The sequence below is a fragment of the Liolophura sinensis genome, chromosome 2 (genome assembly GCF_032854445.1).
Source record: "Liolophura sinensis isolate JHLJ2023 chromosome 2, CUHK_Ljap_v2, whole genome shotgun sequence".
In the NCBI taxonomy this organism is placed as follows: Eukaryota; Metazoa; Mollusca; class Polyplacophora; order Chitonida; family Chitonidae; genus Liolophura; species Liolophura sinensis.
Window position 1 is genome coordinate 14375797 of NC_088296.1, and position 20977 is coordinate 14396773.

The 20977-nt window shown below is 38.6% G+C and overlaps 2 protein-coding genes across 2 annotated transcripts in view; both read left to right on the plus strand.

The window, feature by feature from the left end:
• The first annotated feature begins 2206 nt into the window (after positions 1–2206).
• Positions 2207–3602, plus strand: LOC135462504 (involucrin-like). Its single transcript, XM_064739731.1, has 2 exons — positions 2207–2596; positions 2763–3602. Exons 1-2 carry the CDS (start codon positions 2207–2209, stop codon positions 3600–3602), a joined length of 1230 nt encoding a protein of 409 aa, XP_064595801.1.
• Positions 3603–11911: 8309 nt separating this feature from the next.
• LOC135462505 (uncharacterized) overlaps positions 11912–20977 on the plus strand; it is a 30977-nt gene continuing 21911 nt past the window's right edge. The window contains exon 1 of the mRNA XM_064739732.1: positions 11912–12053. Within this exon, the coding sequence (XP_064595802.1) occupies positions 12014–12053 (40 nt within the window). The 5' untranslated portion in view covers positions 11912–12013. The remainder of the gene's footprint in view (positions 12054–20977) is intronic.

The following is a 20977-nucleotide window of genomic DNA, read 5'->3' on the forward strand; positions in this document are numbered from 1 at the left end:
TACACCGACAGCAGTGAGCACCGACTTGAGCTCCCAAAATACGGAGCAAAAATCAATTAGACCAACAGTGGACAGGTTGATAGTAGATATTTCTTCAGATATATAGACGTGTATATGCACCACAATGCAAATATGTGAATGTTAATGAATAATGCCTGTTCAATAGAAGGTTAATCTGCCGATGTCGTTTATTTTCCATTCGGTGGCTCAGAAAACAACGCTCGTGCAGTTAAGCATTAACGCATTGTTGTGCAGTTACAATGGTTGCTGTTTATAATAATCACAGCCTGGTTGTAGCACGAGGGCCATTGTACAGTTAACAAGCTCATTACATGATACAGTGTTAAAAAAGCCTACCTGCCCTACATGAGCATATACACAAGTGAAAATTTACTTGGATATGAAAAGTTTTTGTTGACTGTACTGCCGAGAGCATCGTTTGTCCTGACAACGAGTATTAACTGGTTTTACGTAAATAATAAAATAAAAATGAAGTGATGAGATTTAGATGATGAATCCTTACCGATTCACATATATGCAGTAAAATCATCAAATATTTGATCACAAAAAGCAATACTGTTTGTGAGTGGAAGTTTCAAGGGGAATAACTCTTGCCGATTTGTTGACACGGCTGCAGAAAGGAAACGGTTTTCAGTAGTTTAAAATATTACGAAAGGTATGTGTGATTTAATTTCTACCTAACCGTAATCCACATGTACAGTTTATTATGAGAGAAATATCTCATTAACTTATATTGTCTCAGTCCCTTCAGTAGAATGCTAAATCCTTCCTGCTTAACACACTGAAGATCGGTGATCTCCCGCCAGGTCAAGAAAATTTCCCGCGGGAGATCCTTTCGATCCTGCGGGAAATTTTCATGATATGCTGGGGAAAATGTTGGCATGACGTAAAATGCATGGTACAATTGTCGGAGAACAGGAAGCTACGATCTTCCTGTAGCTGGCTGGTTGACGTGTCTGTAAGTGGCTTGTAGATCTTGTTACGGTATTGAAAACGGCAACAGAAAACAGACTCAGCGACTCAATATTACAATGTAAACAATGCTTTATATATAAAATGAGACGTACAGTTTTACAGACAGTTCAACAACAACAACAACATACACATCAGTATTACCGGTCTTTACAAGTTTCCAGTTCACCTTTGCATCCCAAGGAATGTATTCCAGGAAATCCAACGTAAAGACCATGGGATAAACACACAATTCACACAAGTCACAAATTGTCCTAGACAGGTACTTCGCCAGGTTAGCGAACACGAACACAGGTTACACAGAACTGGAACAGTCAAGCCTTTGAATGACGTCACACCCGCAGAGCACAACACAGGGTAAATACAGGCATGGAGGTATAATCCACTTCAGATCAGTCACAGCTCCCTCAGAAGCTCACAAACGAGCCGTTCAGAGACGTAGAGTAATGTCACCTTGTGGCAGAACGAACGTCCTTTGCAAAACTGAAAACTTCAGTTTAGAGTCCTTGACGACCTTGTCGGTCAGGTGAGGTCAGCGTGTTAAACAAATTACACAGTCCACACTGTATAATCATAATAAAGATCCGAACACCAATAAACGTGACTTCCGCAGAAATTCACATAAATCAGACATCAGTACTACTGTGGTACACAAACGGTGCCGGCATAAAAATCTGTCCTCCCAAATGAAACTGGCATCACCAGCTCCCAGCGCTAATTGTTACGAGGATTGGAACCAGTAATCACTGAGTTTGGAGTCCACGCCTCTACCACTAGACTAAAGAGAAATTCCTTCCAGCTCAGAGATAGATAGCGCTTGTATAATAACCACTTACAATAATTATTTAGCTATTCATTTCCCATGAAATCATGTCTTTGGCGCTCTGACTTACATCCTGTTACACAAACGCTAAAAATGATAAAAATGTAGCTGCCGTTGTAATAAAATCTTTTCTGTTGTTATAGAAACATCGCACTTGGTGATCAGCGAGTCTTTCTCATCCATTTCAAATTCATGAGCGTATAGGGGCACATATCTTAGGCTTAAACATGTGCAGAAGCTGTCAGATTTTCAGAAGGAACCAAAAGCTGTATCTGACCTGTAGGAGGAAAGAAATACTGCTCTGGATGGTCTTCTGGAGGAGCCTAAGTTTGTGTCAGATATTCAGAAGCAGCCAAAACTGTGCTACGTCTTCTTTAGGATCTTAAATTTATGTATGATCCTCAGGAGGAACGAACAGCTGTGGCAGATCTTCAGGAGAAACCAAAATCTGCCAAAAATTTTCTGGAGGAACAAAAAGCTATCTTACATCATCAGGAGAAACAAACAGCTGTGACAGATCTTCAGGAGAAACCAAAATCTGCCAAAAATTTTCTGGAGGAACAAAAAGCTATCTTACATCATCAGGAGAAACAAACAGCTGTGACAGATCTTCAGGAGAAACCAAAATCTGCCAAAATTTTTCTGGAGGAACAAAAAGCTATCTTACATCATCAGGAGAAACAAACAGCTGTGACAGATCTTCAGGAGAAACCAAAATCTGCCAAAAATTTTCTGGAGGAACAAAAAGCTATCTTACATCATCAGGAGAAACAAACAGCTGTGACAGATCTTCAGGAGAAACCAAAATCTGCCAAAAATCTTCTGGAGGAACAAAAAGCTATGTTACATCATCAGGAGAAAAAAAAAAGCTGTGACAGATTTTCAGGAGGAACCAAAATCTGCCAAAATTTTTCTGGAGGAACAAAAAGCTATCTTACATCATCAGGAGAAACAAACAGCTGTGACAGATCTTCAGGAGAAACCAAAATCTGCCAAAAATTTTCTGGAGGAACAAAAAGCTATCTTACATCATCAGGAGAAACAAACAGCTGTGACAGATCTTCAGGAGAAACCAAAATCTGCCAAAAATTTTCTGGAGGAACAAAAAGCTATCTTACATCATCAGGAGAAACAAACAGCTGTGACAGATCTTCAGGAGAAACCAAAATCTGCCAAAAATTTTCTGGAGGAACAAAAAGCTATCTTACATCATCAGGAGAAACAAACAGCTGTGACAGATCTTCAGGAGAAACCAAAATCTGCCAAAAATTTTCTGGAGGAACAAAAAGCTATCTTACATCATCAGGAGAAACAAACAGCTGTGACAGATCTTCAGGAGAAACCAAAATCTGCCAAAAATTTTCTGGAGGAACAAAAAGCTATCTTACATCATCAGGAGAAACAAACAGCTGTGACAGATCTTCAGGAGAAACCAAAATCTGCCAAAATTTTTCTGGAGGAACAAAAAGCTATCTTACATCATCAGGAGAAACAAACAGCTGTGACAGATCTTCAGGAGAAACCAAAATCTGCCAAAAATCTTCAGGAGGAACTAAAAGCTATGTTACATCATCGGGAGAAACAAACAGCTGTGACAGATCTTCAGGAGAAACCAAAATCTGCCAAAAATCTTCAGGAGGAACTAAAAGCTATGTTACATCATCAGGAGAAACAAACAGCTGTGACAGATCTTCAGGAGGAACCAAAAGCTATGTTACATCATCAGGAGAAACAAACAGCTGTGACAGGTTTTCAGGAGGAACGAATAGCTCTGTCAGGTCTTTAACAGCCGTAGTAGTGCTTGTCGAGTAACTCGATCACGCTAATACGAAACATGATCCGGGGATATCAGGCTACCCACAAAGCACCTAAGGTGTTAAAATCTATCCAATCACTACAGGTAAAGCAAAAATGAAAAAAAACCCGGCATAATGCATGATTTCATTTGCTCTGTCGTCACAACCACGGACGTTATGCATTTTAGACCAGTCAACGGCAAACTCAGCAGCTGACCTAGATATTCCAAAGCTGAGTATGAATGAAGTCGTTTCATATCGTTACCAGGCGCACATGTTTGTAGAAATGTAAAGCTTTTGTAATAACAAAGGTGATATCTATTCACTCGGAAATAGCTCCTTTCTCACTGAAAAGGAATTTCGACGTTTCGCATATCTAGATTATAAATACTAGTCTATCACGTTAACATGTTGAAATGCCTATAATAAAGAGCAAGGCGGCGTATTATTTGGGGAGGAACACGTGTTGCGTGACAAACTCGGTGTTGCTTGAAAGGTCCTCTCTGTCTATCTTTGCATGCGGTAGAGTTATAAAACTGAACATAGCTACCTGGGCCAAGTCTGTTCCACACTCTAAAGTTCGCCCAGTTGCCCACCGCTTAGCTAAGTGTCTGACCTACATTCTGAGATGCGGTCAATTACAACTCTGTCCGTCGCTAACTAAGTTAAGTCTCTGACTCACATCCTGACGTCCGATGAATTGTAACACTGCACATTACTGTGTAAGCTCAGTTTCGGACTCGCTCCCCGACACCATACCATTTATAACGCTTTGTCTCCAGTTGGATTATCTCTCTTATCCACATAATAATGTCCGATCTTCCTAATACCGTACATCGCTAGCTCAGATCCATATTCTGAGATCCGATGAAATATACCAGTGGGCATTGCTAGCTGGTTTAAGCCTTGATTCACATCCTGATGTCCGATAAATTGTAACACAAGCCAGGCTAAATCTCTGGCCCTCATCCTCACGTACGTCGCCAGTATTTTGCTGAGCACAAATACACAGACCGACCATTGAATTTATCAGGTTCTTTCTCCCGTCTTTGCAGTTTATAGAAGGAACTAGGAGGTTGTGAACTTGAGTGCGGCGTACTGTTCCTAGGGGCCAACGTAAACCCTTAACGGACTATCCTCCAACTCGGAGCCCTCGTGCCTAGTTTCCAGTAACACGTTGTTTTACCATTAAGCCGTAAATTACCTCGTCTAACCTACATGTTTCGGCTGTTAAAGTCATGTCTACCTCATCAAACACCTGGCTAGCATTTATCCCAGGTAACCCTACCCCACTGTCCACATGGCTTTGAAGCGTTTTTTGTGCTCTGCCTACCACATTTCCATGTCTGCGGTTAACCGTCTTCTTTAAGCTAACACCTTTCACATACCTTTGTAAACAGCCAATCTCTGGAAAGGCGATCTCAGATTCAGTCACAAATGAAACTCGGCTTATTCCCAACGTCATCTAAGAATCCTCGTGTCGACACCAAAATGTAACAGGAAGCAACAAATGTTGTCTTCCTTGGCCTACCCAGGTTCGTGTGTTAGGACCCCTAGTGACGCGAACCAACCAAAATGCCAGACAGCCAAAGTCCAAAAACTGGACTTAAAGACAGGTTAACAAAACAATACAGAAATGTATCAACTTAAAATGAACAAAAGTATCCAAACATAAGGCAACGTTAAAAAAAAAACACGACTCAGCGTGAAGGGGTGGTGGTGGTCTGTATGTTGTAGTTTGCTATCAATGGCAACCTGATGCTATCCCCAATCTATTCGCCCAAGCAAGCATGGTATCTTAAGTGGAGACCTGTTGACAGAATGATGCTTTGCAAACTATTCCCATTTTCTATAGCTGGCACGGCCCCTGTCTCACATGTACAACTCGATGATCACAGGTTGTATAAATTGTGAAACACATTGATCCAGGTCACTTCAGCTTCGGAAGTTCAAGACATTCCTCTAGCCTTAGTTATACAACATTTCAAATCAATTACTTAGACACAAAATGTATATAAACACCTCTTAAAAACAGGAAACTAATTCAACAAACTCATATGTCAGAACAAAGGTTCACTTTATTCAAAAGAGGAAAGTTAAAGGTCAAGCAGATACACGAACAAAGAACAATAGTCATGGACAGAGGGGCTATAAACCAAACTATACTGACCAAACCAAACTAATCCTTAGTTGACTTTAACACGGTTGTCATGGTGACTGAGGTTGGCACTAGATAGAGCGTTGTACCACAATCAGTAACAAGTAAATGTGAGGATCATCACGATGACAGGTGACGCTGTGGTTCACGAACGGAAATATTCTCCGGATTATTTTCAAGGAAACTCCCCTCATTTTCATATTTCTTTGATATTAACAAAATGTTTACAGAAACCGCACGTCTACTGAAATTGTATACAAATTTTACACATTTTTTAGTTCGCAGCCGTCAATAGTATAAATAGCAAATAATTTCTCAAGGAAAGCAAGGTTTATAGATTTTCCGATCAGATGATTGAGTACGATGAGACAGAGATATTGTGAGGACGAGGATGGGCGCATGCTAAAAATCACAAAAATTCTTCTACCCGAGGATCCTGATGACACATTCTTTTAATTTTTGGATCAGAGTTATGAAGTTTTAATGACCGATAGGGAATGGAAGTGGAACGACGATATAATTTGCCTGATTAAAAACATATAATTATGTGGTCTTCAGCGTGGCCATACAAGTCGACAAGTTGTATATAACTCGGTCTGTCTGTACATCCATCTGAAAGGAAGCTATATTTTACCGGTTGTTTGCTATCACATTCTAGTCGCCGTCCTAGTGTTAGGCATTGGACTGTCGATGCTTTCATTGTCTACGCTGCAGTCCTTTCGGTATGTAAGGGCTCCTATTTACTGATAATAGAGGAAGGTAATATCAGAACAAACTAAAGCCAATTACCCTTTCGGTGCTCGACAAAGGTAGAAACCGTGTCATTTGGAGCTTTACTTGTAAACAATTCATAATATACGTGTAGACAATAAAGCTCAGCCAAAGTCAAGTAGGTTTTAGAATATTCCATTGTCTAACCTGCTTGTTGACCTTCAGAGAAAATTTGTCCTTAATCCAGGGGGCAAAAACCCCCATGAATGTAAATAATTAACTGGGATTATGACAGTGTACAGTAGCTAAATATCTGTACAACGTCAACGTAGTTTGCTACTACATATACACTGAACAAAATAACTAACGAACACAAAGCCGTTGCGAGATAAAAACACGCAATTATACTTTCCCTTCATACTGACATCCTCAAACGTCCTTTGAGACCACTGGGTGTATACCAATCGTGTTGAATTAGGTCGCCACGTTGCATATATGGACAGTTACAATAAAACGCAACTGAGATACATATTTTGTTATCGACAACTTATATTCTACTCTGGTTCACGATTTGAGTAGTGAATTCACTCACTCACCTAGAACACGCTTGATTTCTTTCCAACATCATGGAAAACTGTTGACTGCTTCTCTCTGCGTGATTCTGTCCTATGGTCGTACTTAATGTTCGTAGTTCCTTGGCGGTTTGTTTATTTTTTCTTATCGTTTGGGAATTGACCTTGCAGTTATTGACCTGGAACGTTTTTACTGATTGACATCTAGTTCGATGCATGGATTTAGGATTTAGATGCCTAATACAGAGACCTCATACAAAGCTCTGTACAGAATCTTCTTACTGTTAAACCGATTCTAAACAACTCGAAATTTCTTAAGGAGAAACGCGATTTGTGGGTTGCGACCGGTAATCGCGGAGGACGGAATTTATGTGGCTTAGGATTGGCTGGTCCTACGAGACCCTCACGCCCGACACTCCACTCCCTTACTTTGTGGTTATATATCCACACGAGGACATAATATGAGAGATTTAGCCTACGCAATCTCTTACGTATGTCACACAGAATTTAAAGTTAGGAATGTGTAGTGTTGACTGTGAGGTAGAGCGATTGTACCGAGAGCGACGCTGAAAGGGGTGTACATGAGGAAATGGAAAAAATCCCGCTGTGTACTTTGAGATTTACCCTTTCTTTACTACCCATACTTCCCAGTCGGGATCCTCGCTGTAAGACACAGATTCTTTCCACGTGAATCCTCTGCACTCACGGATGGCCATATTGAAATTAAAAAATGCACAGCCTTCGGACTTTAAACAAATGCGGGAGCACATCGTTGCTGCGGCAGCTCGTGTCGTGAACAACGGGGATCCTAGGATCAGATCAGATTTGGACACTCTGGTTACAACTGTGAAGAAAGACAAAATAAGAACGCTGCTTGACCAATCGCCGCTGTCAGCCTATATAGCCTAACTAATCCCAAGTATCAAAATACTACTTTTGCCAAAAAGAGAACGTGATATGCTTTATGACTACCATCGATTTTGTCAATCATTAATACATACTTTAACTGGGATATGTTTGGTTCGCACGGGCCCATCATACAGGACATTTAATAACATACTTGTAAGAATATTGATTTTTATGTGTGTAAAATTCTGCTTAACTACAATCACTCATTTATTTTAGCAAAACAACACCACCTTACACGTCACCCCCACCTAACAGCCATGTGTTATTTGCCTTACCCACTGTACTCGATGAAGCGCTGGGTGGTATTTTCGGCTGAAACACGGATTCCTCTAAAACAGGAAATTTAGAAATGTATGCCATTGTATACAAATGAATGTGTTTAGATGCCAATGCTGGCTGGTGTTAATTACAAAGCGAACAATTACGTTCTGTTTAACAACTTGGCTGAAAAGTACTGTGGCTTTTTGCACAAACATTTAGGAGTACTGTTCAACAAAAACAGGGAAGTATTGCGTATAGAAAACAACTTATTGATCGGACCGTCACTGTTGAGATATTTTATCAGTTATTTGCCAAAGGTAACTGGTTTACATCGGGGATAACAAGTCTCTCCAAACCATAAAACTGACTGTCACCGTTTAAGTGAAAATGTTTCTGTATGTCGTTATATATTTGTACAGTGCGTTTGCTGGAGGTTTACTACGGACATTCCAATGTCTAACAGTCAAGCAAATTATCCACCCTCGTATTGGTAACAAAAATCTCAGGTGCAGTGTAATATATGTAAACACCAATTAATCTAATAAATATGTAAACGAATACTACCACGAGTACATTAACTATATAAACAAATACTACTGGTTGTAGATGAATCTCACTATAGAGCTGTAATAGCACAAGTTTTGATCAACACGAATGCAAGAGCTGGTGGTCTTAGATAAAAAAGAAAACACCACTACACGTACATGTATGATAATCATCTAAAAATACCACCCTGTAGGAAATGGCAACTTACCATATTCACAAATATAGAAACGTTTTTCTTTACAGAATACGCCGTCAATGGGGAAATCTTCACCATTTCTACAAGTCACAGGGCATCGATTGACAACCGCTAAGTACCAGGATAGAGAAGAGCTGGATTCTGTAATTAATAAAACTAATGGAAGTGATGTCATTAGGAAGTCAAGGGCATTGATTAGAGTGTAAGGAAAACTTTTGCATGGATGTGGCAGTCTGGTTAATTACTATAGAAGACGTTTGTTTATGATGTAAGGCATAGTATAATTGATAAAGCATGTATACGCATGTATAATTAGAATGGCCACACAACCTTGCAGACTTATAATGTATCTAAAACCCCGTCTGTCACATAATAGCAGGATTGTAAATAACATAATCTAAAGGTGTGCAGTTTACGTGGCCAGTCGTACTTGGGAAGGTCTGCCGAGCAAAAAGAATAATCAGGATTTCCTACCACCGTAATGCTGAGCACCGTCGTATAGGTGAAATATTTTCACCTATAGTAAGTAAATAGTTAAAATGAACTTCTAAACGTTCGAACCGTACTAAAACTCTTACATGTAGGCATGTAGTCAATGATAGTCATGGCATTGTAACCCTTGATGTCAAACATGACTAACCCCTTTACCACGGCATATCTAAACCCAAAACCACACTGACGTATAAGTGACATGCTTGGTAAAACCTAAACGAGCAGCTGTAAATAATTCATTGTTTTATTTGTCTTTTACGCTGCAACTCAAGAATATTTCACTTATACGACATCAGCCAGCATTGTGGTGGGAAAAAACTGGGAAGAGCCCGGGGAAAACCCACGACCATCTGCGGGTGGCTGACACAACTTCCCACGTACGGCTAGAGAGGAAGCTAGCATGAGCTGGACTTGACCTCAAAACCACCGCATTGGTGAGTGGCTTCTGGGTCACTCCGATTCACGTGGACCACGGAGGCGCCACGAGCAGTTGTAGTCTTGCTACACTTCGGATTGGTATTTGAGGGCTTCAAAATCATATGGGGACGAAATCATGCTTTACACATACATGTAGATTTGCAAGTTACCATATAGACTTTTGTCACATGTCAGTTCCATCATTTTGAGTGCAACGGGAAACTATTTCCGCCTGAAGTAGTCTTGGCCCAAGCTGTGTGCTTCATTGTTTTATTCCTACCACTGTCATGACGTTTGTGGAGAAACACAAGTCTTGATTATTTATGGCAAGAGAACAATTGTCACTTTCGCAGGAAAATGTGCCCATTCACATTGAGATGAACCATTTACATCTGTGTTCATGTCCCTTGTGTAGCTTTCATCCTTTTCAGACTTTAACACTTAATGGCACTTGTCTCTATGCTAGTTAAGGTATTCAGCTTTTCCAGCTGAATAAAATTTCCTTTTAACCGAGGCAAACTTTACCAAACTGAGTAACTTACCCTCCAGTCTATTAAGTATTAGGCTAAATTTTGATTGACGTTGACTTTAATTATACTGGATTCTAGATTAACACCGCTCATTGATAAAAGTTAATAATTGACTTTTTTTTCTTAACGTGCAAATACTTAATATGTTAATATTCACAGATATGCTGATCAGCAGTATGCTTTATTTAGTATTCATTTAGCCTGCTGCTCTGCCCGGTTCCCACCCACTATAATGCTGGCCACCGTCGTATAAATGAAATATTTTTGAGTACGGTGTAAAACACCAATCAAATAAATCATTTAGCCAGCTTCCACCAGTGTGACGCTATAACCAGTATCCGTTTAGTCACCTTCTACCCTAAACTATGTACACTTTTTGGTAGAATTGCAATTTTATGACTAATTCACACTAATTCTACATGAGTTAACCTTGTCGTATCCATCCTCATCATGAATTTATAATCGGTCATACTTCATGTTTCTTCATGTTCTTCGGCCGTCCATAATGTTGTCTATGCACACTTTTCCGCACTCTTCAATTTCAGCTAATATAATAAAAGACCACAAAAGAGGCATTGAGGGTTACGGCAAATGTTCGTCCGTCATCTATAAAATGCGCCCTCTTGTCATCAGAGATGCATAGATGCTGGTCGTCGTATAAGTGAAATATTGTTTAGTACGGCGTAAAATAACAATTTATCTTACCTATAGATTTCGCGTAATCTGTAAGGTATACCTTGTGCATCCAATAGCAATAGTTGTCCTGCAGATGAAGATCTTGGAGGTCATTGCCTGAAGTAAGCAGTTCATGGAAAGGTTTCTTTGCAATAAATCCTTTGTCCCTAACACAGTTGTGAAAAGCCTCATTCGCAGATACAGACTCCTTCTTAACCTGGTAACATCGCCCCTGTGCCAAGGTCATTGTGTCTGGACACGCTCCAACTGCAATGTATGTGTGAACTCGTTTTATTAACGTTTTTGCATTTTAAAGTATTAATATTACAGTGCAACCAGAGCAGCAACGACAGAGAGAGAATTTGTAAATGGTTATGCATAACTGGTGTAATACGGCATCTTTTCAGTTGATCTCAGTTACGGTTTTATTGCAACTGTTCATGTAAACACTTAAACAGTAGCAAATTACACACCATGGCTTAAACCGAATCACGTGAAAAATGAAGTGATGTTAATTGCAATTTATTTCACGCCACTTGTCTTACGCTTAAAGCTTTAGGATATGTCTTAGCGAAAAATTTTTTTATGTTTGATTCCAGCCCTTTCTTTAAGTGGTAGCAGTGTACTTGTGCCAGAAGGGGTGAGTGTTGAAAGTCTCCTAAGCCGACATCCAAACTAATCAAACAACCGGTCAGTAGTTGAAGATTTTCAACAGATAAATTGACAGCTGGCATATGTTCAAATAGCACAATGACGTACAACCTAGATTTAAGATTTAAAAAAGGTGCGAATATATCATACAGGGAATTAATCAAGGTGTGTTGTTGATAGAATTCCCTTACATGTAAAGTAGAAGAACAACCGAATGTAATGCTAGGCACCTGTAACAGATCTGCAACATTTATATGTACGTGTTACGATTTTTTTTGCAGATATGACGGTTGTTAAATGCAACATTCAAGAATTTTTCTCAGGTAAGTTCTGTGCTTGGTAAAACGGGACAGACCTTTTTAAAGTAACTTAAAAGCTTCTTCACGTTTGAACGACAGAAATGCACGACACATGGGCGAAAAACACATGGACGGAAGATGGAAGTTGTCTTCAGGCGACAGTCTCCAAGGCTCAGGAAGAAAAGCGCCGGGGGAATGTTTCTTACGTCATACCAGGGTATCATACAAATATGACGCCTTCAGTGTTTGAGCACAAAGGGCATTGTGTATTACACAAATATGATCCTTTAAGATTTTTAAAACAAGGGGTATTATGTATTTAATATTTTCCCAATGCACTTTACTGTTATATGTATATATATTTTACAGATTGTGGGGTTTGCGTTCTTTATACATCCACAAAAGAGGCTGACGGATTTTACTTTTTTAAAATAACCTACTAGACTGAGACAAAAATATCATTAATTGTTAATCTGTTAATCCGGACCGCTAATTTCGAACGGCGAATTATTGGCGTGTACTTTGCTATGTCACTCAGATAATCAGACCCCTGTATTCAATTTTCATTAAAGCCTACAAGAACGCTTGGTTTTTATTTCCCAATATAGAGCTAGGGATGTGAGCTACTATCAAAACGCACACGAAAGCTTGTCTACTTTTTCCTTATTGCGCTAAGATGGCATTGAAATACAATTTTTCTATAACCACAGCGATCAGAGGAAATTCAATATGCTGGTGAATTGACGTCAAGGGGCACACAGCATTGGGTGGGCTACGCTGGTCCAGTTTTCCCATTATGTTTATCGATAACGTCACTTCCAAATATTTCCGACCACTGACAGAATATGTGGATGAAACAGACGGTCCATAAATCTGCAAAAAATTGAATTACAAAGAGACATAAAATGTTCCTCAAAATGAAATAGAAATTTTCTCTTTTTCTTGAAACTATACTGTCTGTCTTATAATATGATTCCAAAGGCAACTCTTGTTGCATTCAATTACGAGCAATAGCAGTCGAAATTAATAGCTGAAACGTACATAGACTCGATTATCTTAGTTGATTGTAAATTGGGCAAAAAAATGTGACATTACTGACATCAAATCCACTACAAACTGAATGTGCCCAGTCTAAAAAAACGGAGGGTTGAATGAAAATCTGTATGTTATTACAAATGTTTATTCCACCTCTAAAGATGTTCCCTAATTTGCTCTATGGGCACATCCTTTCCGTTATCTTTCTATCCCTTTGTTTGTTTACTTTACCCCTGGTGACCCTGGTCACGTGATAACTAAAGAAGTAAATTTATACTGTACTTGGAATTTTGAGAAATCGTTTTCGGCAAGGATCCGCTCGTCACGGGTGTACCTTTTCAATGCATGACCTATTTTAGACTCAAAAATGAAAAGTTCATATTACTGTATTTATCTGCATAACTTATTACTATCAGGTTGTGGATGAGTTCAATATCACAACCACTGCCGCAACATCAGCGTATTTTATGTCGACCTATACCCTGAAAGAAGTATTTGAAAAAAAATCAGTGCAAGCCTGTGAAAGATATTTAACCCGCCATCGCTGGATTTAAAGTAAACCACAGACACTTCAGATGGTGCATGTTATCTGGACCTGTATTCGCACAAAGATAAAAACCGTTTCCTCTCTCGCAGACTTTACGACAAGAGCATTGTAAATTCTCCTCCCAACATGATGTCAAATGCATATGGCGGTCTTGCACACCACGTGTACATATCCTCGCCTTGTAGTATTTGTCAGAGCGTGTGTGTTGTGTGACCGTTTCAATCAGCGTTACATGTTCTTACTACAAAACATGGTATGTCAAGGCTATTCCATCAAACGCCTTTACCCCACGTTCTTTAATGTTTTACAATAAGTAATATATAATATAATTCTCCTGTAAGTAAATATAGATCACAGGCTCTTGCAAAATATCTGACGCTCTGCTTCATGATGTGTCTGCTCAACCCGGATTTTTGAGGCAGGGTATTCATCGTTTTTGAATTAGCTCCATACGAACAGTTGCAATCAAACAGCAATGGATATATATATATACTTTGTTTTCGACAACTATTCTAGCATGTTACATAATTTGAATACTGATTTCACTCATTCGCTTAAGTCACACCTTGCGTCTTTCCAACAAATTTTTAAACTGCTGACATCTTCTATTTGCAGAATTCCGTTCTGTTTTCGTAATTTATATACTTTCTTCATTGTTTTGTGATTTGTGTTAAACGTCGTTTTAGGAATTGGCCTTGCGATTATTGACTTGAAACGTCATTATTTGTATACAAACGTCTGTTTCGACGCATAGATGCGACATGCCGTGTCATGTATTGGAAGAAGGGACCATACAAAACACTTAATTTCGAACCTCTAAATTATATAATAATTTAGGCAGTGTAACTCGAATAGGAAGTGTCCAAGATGTTACATACATTATCTTTAAAGTAATCCTCAAGAAATTGCATTTCATTTCAACATTTTTAACAGAAAGCGGAGAATAAAACTTCAGTAAATGACCTCATTTTGATCTTCAGGGTGGGGCAAAACGATACACCCCTTACGGCAAATTGAAACGTGCTTGATACTACCCCATAAATAAACTAAAGGGCACAAGCGTACAATATGGCTATAGTGGGTTAGTCAAATAGTGTTTCCTGACGAAAAAACAATTTGAGATAGACCCGAATATCTTAACTGGTTGTTGATTGGGCACAAAATGTGACATTATTGTCACCAACTCCATCATAAACTGAATGTGCCTAGTCTAGAAAACGGAACGTTGCATCACACTCTTCTGCGTGTCACTAAGAATATCTACTTTGCCTCTAAAGATGTTCCATTTTGCTTACTTGCCCTATGGGTACATCTTTTGCGTTATCTTTCTATTCTTGTGTTTGGTTATTCGTTGGTCACTTCGTAGCTAAAGAAGTAAATTTATATTATACTTCTCATTGCATGAGCTATATCAGACTGATCAGTGAAGAAATCAGGTAGGAAGAATAGGTATAAATAACGGCAATATCCCAGATTTAAAAACTACTGTGAAATAGGCCTACAATAATGTTGACACTAGGCATTTGGTTCAATGATATTAGAATGAAAACAGTCAAAAATATTTTCCTGAACAATTTCTTAAGATTCGTTTTCACTTAAATAACGGATAGACCAAAAATGATAATGATAATGAGAATCGACAAGAAGGCAGATGTTAAGAGTTTAGTTTGCGTTACAGCTAAATATCAAGTAACCGAGTTACTTTCTTACATGTCAAACATATAATTTCAATTATGGGAAATTTGTCTATCCTCACAGTTTTAATAGTAAATTTCAGGAATTTGTGATATTGTCTAAAATTTCTTAGCACGGCCATATCTAACAATGTGTCCAGTTACATGTTTATAAAAGTGCACAAAAATGTATAGCTATCTAAACCAACTGATAATTAGATGTCAAGATTGTTGTTAAGATTAATATAACAAAGTGTAAAACAGGACAAAGATACTTCCAAAGACTTTAGTTAGAAATTTGACACTCACCACACGACTGTTTGAAGTATTGCAAGAACATGTGTACAAGTACTTGTCAGTTTGTTAAGAGGTTGACAATTTAGCGAAGGTCAGGGTTACTTACGAATTGGTGGCACTCCATATAAACCTAGGACGGTAATGAACATTACCAGCAGAGCCATTAGGGTGTCACACAGCTTCCTGTCGCTCTTTATGATAGTCTCCCTAAACCTGATTTAAAGGACGATGCTCTGTTGATTCGTGCATATGCTTATAAGAAACTTTTCAAGAGTGAGTACGTCACACACACGTGATTACATCATCAGTCTACGTGAGCACAACTCGTGAGATAAATACGACAATAACCGTTCTGAACCTAGAACCACGTATGCACCCTTCAAATATGGTAAGTTAAAGGAACTCGTATCTGCTTACATGTCGTTTTGCGTTCATAGTGAAATATTTATGTTTTGTACAATGTGTACTACTGTTACATTCAAACAACCTTAGTGTGACTATGTACTTGACAAAACGACGAAGTAAGGCTTTTGTCGAGTGTACAATGACACGATGAATACTTTATTTGTCATTATTCGCCCAATAGTACGAGTCAATATTTGTCTAGCTAATACCCTGTCGGTACCACAAAGTAATTATACTCACAAATGTACTATATACTAAGAACTATTTCAAGACAGCTCATAAGACAAAATGCACAGATGGATTCAACGCCAACAAATACCGCTCATTTTATCTTTTATTTTCTGTGACTTGGCCATTTTTCCCCCAAGAAATAATGAAAATAGCGTAAGGAATCAACAGGTATGTTAGAAATAAGCTTTTGCATACATCAGGTGACCTATATTGTCCGCCAGATAACCACCGCATAGGTGGCCTTCATGATTAAAGCGTCGGCGTCAAAGTCCGGAGACAAGGGATCAAAACCAAGTTAGGTCATGTACTTCTGTTCCGCTAAGCTTTGCGCCCAGCATTGGGCAGAGGTAAGAGCAGACAAACATGATTGGATGGGAGGGAGATAGGAGTTGCCTTGTCACAAGAAGGCGCTATGTATGTTCACACACCTATATATGTGGTTATATGGCTGAAAAAACAAATGTTAAGTATGACGTAAAACTTCAACACATATAGTAACCAGAACCAAAAGAGATTTGGACAGGAAATACTTCTGTGTTTGATCGCTTTACAAATAGATGGTGTATGCGAATATATTTGGCTTTAAATCTAGCCTAAATTGATTACTGTCAAGGTGAGTGGCCTGATCAAACTCAAACTTCTGACTATAATCAATTAAATCAGCATCATGTTATTTGACATCAATACAAGAGCTATGTAACGAAAATGCTACCACAATGATATTGGTATTTATATTTGATTTGATTTGTTTTTTACACCGTACTCTAGAATATTTCACTTATACGACGGAGGCCTTCATTATGCTGGAAGAAAACCGGGCAGACCACGGGGGTAACCCACGACTATCCATAGATTGATGCCAGATCTTCCTACTTATGGCTGGAGAGCAAGCCAACATGAGCTGGGCTTGAACTCGCAGCGACCGCATTGGCGAGCGGCCCCTGGGTCATTACGCTGCGCTATCGCGCTAATGAACTCAGCCTCGGAGGTCTCTCTGTAAACTTAGAAATTTTCTTAAATACATTTATTTCCTAAATGATAAATGATAAATATTTCCACTTAAAGGAAAGACCATATTAACATCACGGTTATTTTTGCATTTTCTTATGGAAACATCTTATAAACGTATTCCTTGAAAAGAACATGAAGTTTGAAACTGCAGTTAATGTAGAAAGTTGAGAAGGCGTTTTATTATTTTTCCTGTGTAAATTCTCCTCATATATATATATATATATATATATATATATATATATATATATATATATATATATATATATATATATATATATATGCAATGTAGTGCGATGCAATGTAGTAACGGACGAGAAGGGGTTTTAACTGAGAAGTCTACTAAGAGGACGTACAAAATACTCAGATTTCCAGAGACGTTCTTACAAGTGGCTTATATGCAAAGTGCATTTAAGTTTATAATTACTAATAATTCCAAGAGTATTAAATTCACTATCCTGTGCGATTAGAATTGAAGTATTCATCTCTTGAAAATCTTTAAGTATGGGATTGGAATTTTTATTCACCATCATACATTTGTCCCTCTTGTGTGTGTGTATAGAGAGACGATATTTGTAGACATGACATGATTTGTACAGGCGCAACACAAAATATGTAAACCCCACACTCTGTATGTAGGCAGTGTATAACGTTATGGATGCATTTGCAAGCAGCATTCCCGCACTACTTGCCCAAAACACTCTTTATAAGATCATTTTACAGTCTGCTGGTAACAGACCAGAAAATTCGCTCTGAATTCGCTCTCCGCATCTGGATTGCCATGGGAAAAATTCGGTTTAGTTACAGTATGTAGGAATCATCAAGGTAGAGCCCACATGGCTATTAACACACATCTAACATGGCGTTCCGAGCTTAAACAGCCTTGAAACCTTATGTGCTCCTATTGCCCTGTCATTTCTGTTAAATTACTATTTCTATTGGAAGTACAATGTGTACTGTTCTTTTTTACTAAAAATAACGAAATACCCATTTCCCCAGTCTCATAGTCAGTCTATTTGAATCAACAGTAAATCCTCGATTTATTTTTCCATAGATAAGAAAGTGTATGGAGCTATGTATTAACTAGGACGATACTGTACATAATGTTATAAATGCATAATAGTCTATGGTCAGGTAGATGGTGAGAATACCCTGGGTTATTTATCATAGTATACGGGTGTGCAAAACAAGTTGAGTGTATAGATACTGGTTTAAGCCGGAAGTGTACCTTCTTTTCACGTTAGTGCTCGTTTTTGTATTTTTTCTCGTGTCGATCACATCGTGAAGGTGGCTCTATGTAGCTGAACATTCTCTTAATAGACCACGAGCGTTTATTAACAAATTGCAACTAGTGTCTGTGCAATGTTTTACTCTGGTTTCCTGCCACCACAATGTTTGCCGCCGTCAAATAAGGGAATTATTCCAGAGTAAAACGTTGAAAACAAACAAATAAGAAAAATAAAAAAGCCTCTATTGAATATAGTTACAGGCATACAGCACAGAGAGGAAATCCAGAGCAGCAAAGAAAGTGTGTTATTGTCGTAGCTGGCTAATGGCCAAAGGTAACCAGTGAAATAGGACCTCATGTCAGTTTATATTCAGGTTTCATTCTAACTGTTCATGTAAATTCAATAATAGTAGCAATTTACATGTCTCATAGCACCGTGGTTTATACAAAATAAGGTTAAAAATAATACAGTGCTGTGAATTGCAATTTATTAGTCCTCACTGGTCTAGAATTACTCAAAATCTTGTGTTGTCATCACATTTAACATACAATCACAATAAAACAATACAATGGAGCCAGGCCTTGGGGTTCCTTAGTCCTCCAGCAGAACTCTCGTTTATGCAGGAATACAATGTGATTAAAGACACACAGCACAGAGACTAAAATCATAGCAACGACTAGTGTGATAGCTGGCAAATGGCTATATGTAACCGGTGAAGTTTGGCCTCTCGTCAGTTTACTTGAGTCAGGGTTTTATTCTAACTGTTCACGAAAATGCATAAACAGTAGTAATTTACACGCCCCATGTCACCATAATAAAATATATAATAGAATTACTCTAAATGCGGTGTTGTCATCACATTTAGCACACTGTGTTTTCATCGAATTTAGCATATTGTGTTGTCATCACATTTGGCATACAATCACATTAAACAAAAGACTTCAGTCATAATTTTTTTGGCAAAACAGCTGTTTTAAAGCCGACCCTAAAGAAGTCTAAATGTTATACGTGACACCTATGTAGGTGGCTAAATACCACCGAGCATTCAATAAACCATCGTCTTTGACTCATCGTTGGATACCCGGCATTATCGGTTCAGATAGATGTACGGATGATGTGATCTCATTTGTGTAACGAAAGACACGTGTGCCCTGTTTTAATTTCAGTATGGCTGCGCTAGACACCAGAGTTTATAGCTGGAGTTCTGCTTACTAGAGAGAATGGAGGTGGCCGTCAAATTCTTTTTCTGCCTGAGTACATATCCCATAGAGCTTGTATTAGCTTAACCACAATACATGCTTCACGCCTTTCATCTACCTTTAAAGCTTAGATATATTGACAAAGTGGATCCAAATTACAGCTGTGATGAAATTTCAATTTTATGGGAATTAACTTATAATAGTGAGTATTAGATCGACCGCACGAGAGGAGTGACAAAACACCCTTCTTATGACACATTACGAAAGAAGCCAAGTTATTTATTTTTTCATTGATGTGACATTTCATATAGTAGTCTAAGTGCTGAAGAAAAACCCGCATGTCGGTGAATTTAAAATCACCCGATTCTACATGCAAGTGTACGTGTAAATTACCTGTACGTGTACATATATATTTCAATGTGCACTCCTTTGAACAAATAACGTCAGACTATCACCTTTCTGAGCAGATTCTGGCTTCCTCCCCGGCAACCTGCGGATTTTCGTGGGTTTCCCCAGGGCTGTGCCCGGTTTCCTCCCACCATAATGCTGGCCGCCGTGAAATTTATAAGTGAAATATTCTTCAGTACAGCGTAAAGCACCAATCAAATAAACAAATAAATAAATATTGAGTAGATTCAAATCAGCGCCTTTCCCTGGGGCCAAAACAACCCATATCATTCAAGTAGCAAAAATCGATGAGTGCCATCCAATCGATCTTTTTTTAACAATAGCCTCAAAAATCACCTTTTACATAATATCAGCCCTATGACGTATTACCGTTCATTAAATACGGCCCCCGTGGCTCAGTTCATTAGCGCACTAGCGCAGCGCCAGGACCTTGGAGCCTCTCACCAATGCGGTCGCTGTGAGTTTAAGTCCAGCTCATGCTGACTTTCTCCCCGCACTACATGGAAAGGTCTGAAAGAAACTTGCGGATGGTCGTTGGTTTCTCTTGGGCTCTCCCTGGTTTCCTCCCTCTATAAGTGGTATAAGTGCAATATTCTTGAGTACGGCGTAAAAAAAAGGTCAAATCAAATCAAATCAAATTGAATCATGAATTTATAATGTGAGTCACGTTATAACTTTGAGAATCATTTACCGGTTTAAGTGCTGCAGGTACGAGCCTGATGTTTACCCAGAGGCATTCAATTTTGAAAATTTTTGGGAATATCGATTTTTTGGCCAAAAATCTCTGGTATAGGCTCTTTGCATGCACTCAGAGTAATCTATGAAGAATATTTATTTTCGCAAATATCTCCTAGAAAACATTTATTGAGTAGAAAGGCATAATCCTAGTTTTTACATCACTTTCAACGATTTTAGG

What these genes read in the sequence shown, in the direction of transcription:
- LOC135462504 (XM_064739731.1), top strand. Translation starts at nt 2,207, where the DNA reads ATGTATGATCCTCAGGAGGAACGAACAGCTGTGGCAGATCTTCAGGAG. An exon ending in ATCAGGAGAAACAAACAGCT is followed by an intron (nt 2,597 to 2,762) that starts GTGACAGATCTT and finishes TTACATCATCAG; the next exon opens with GAGAAACAAACAGCTGTGAC.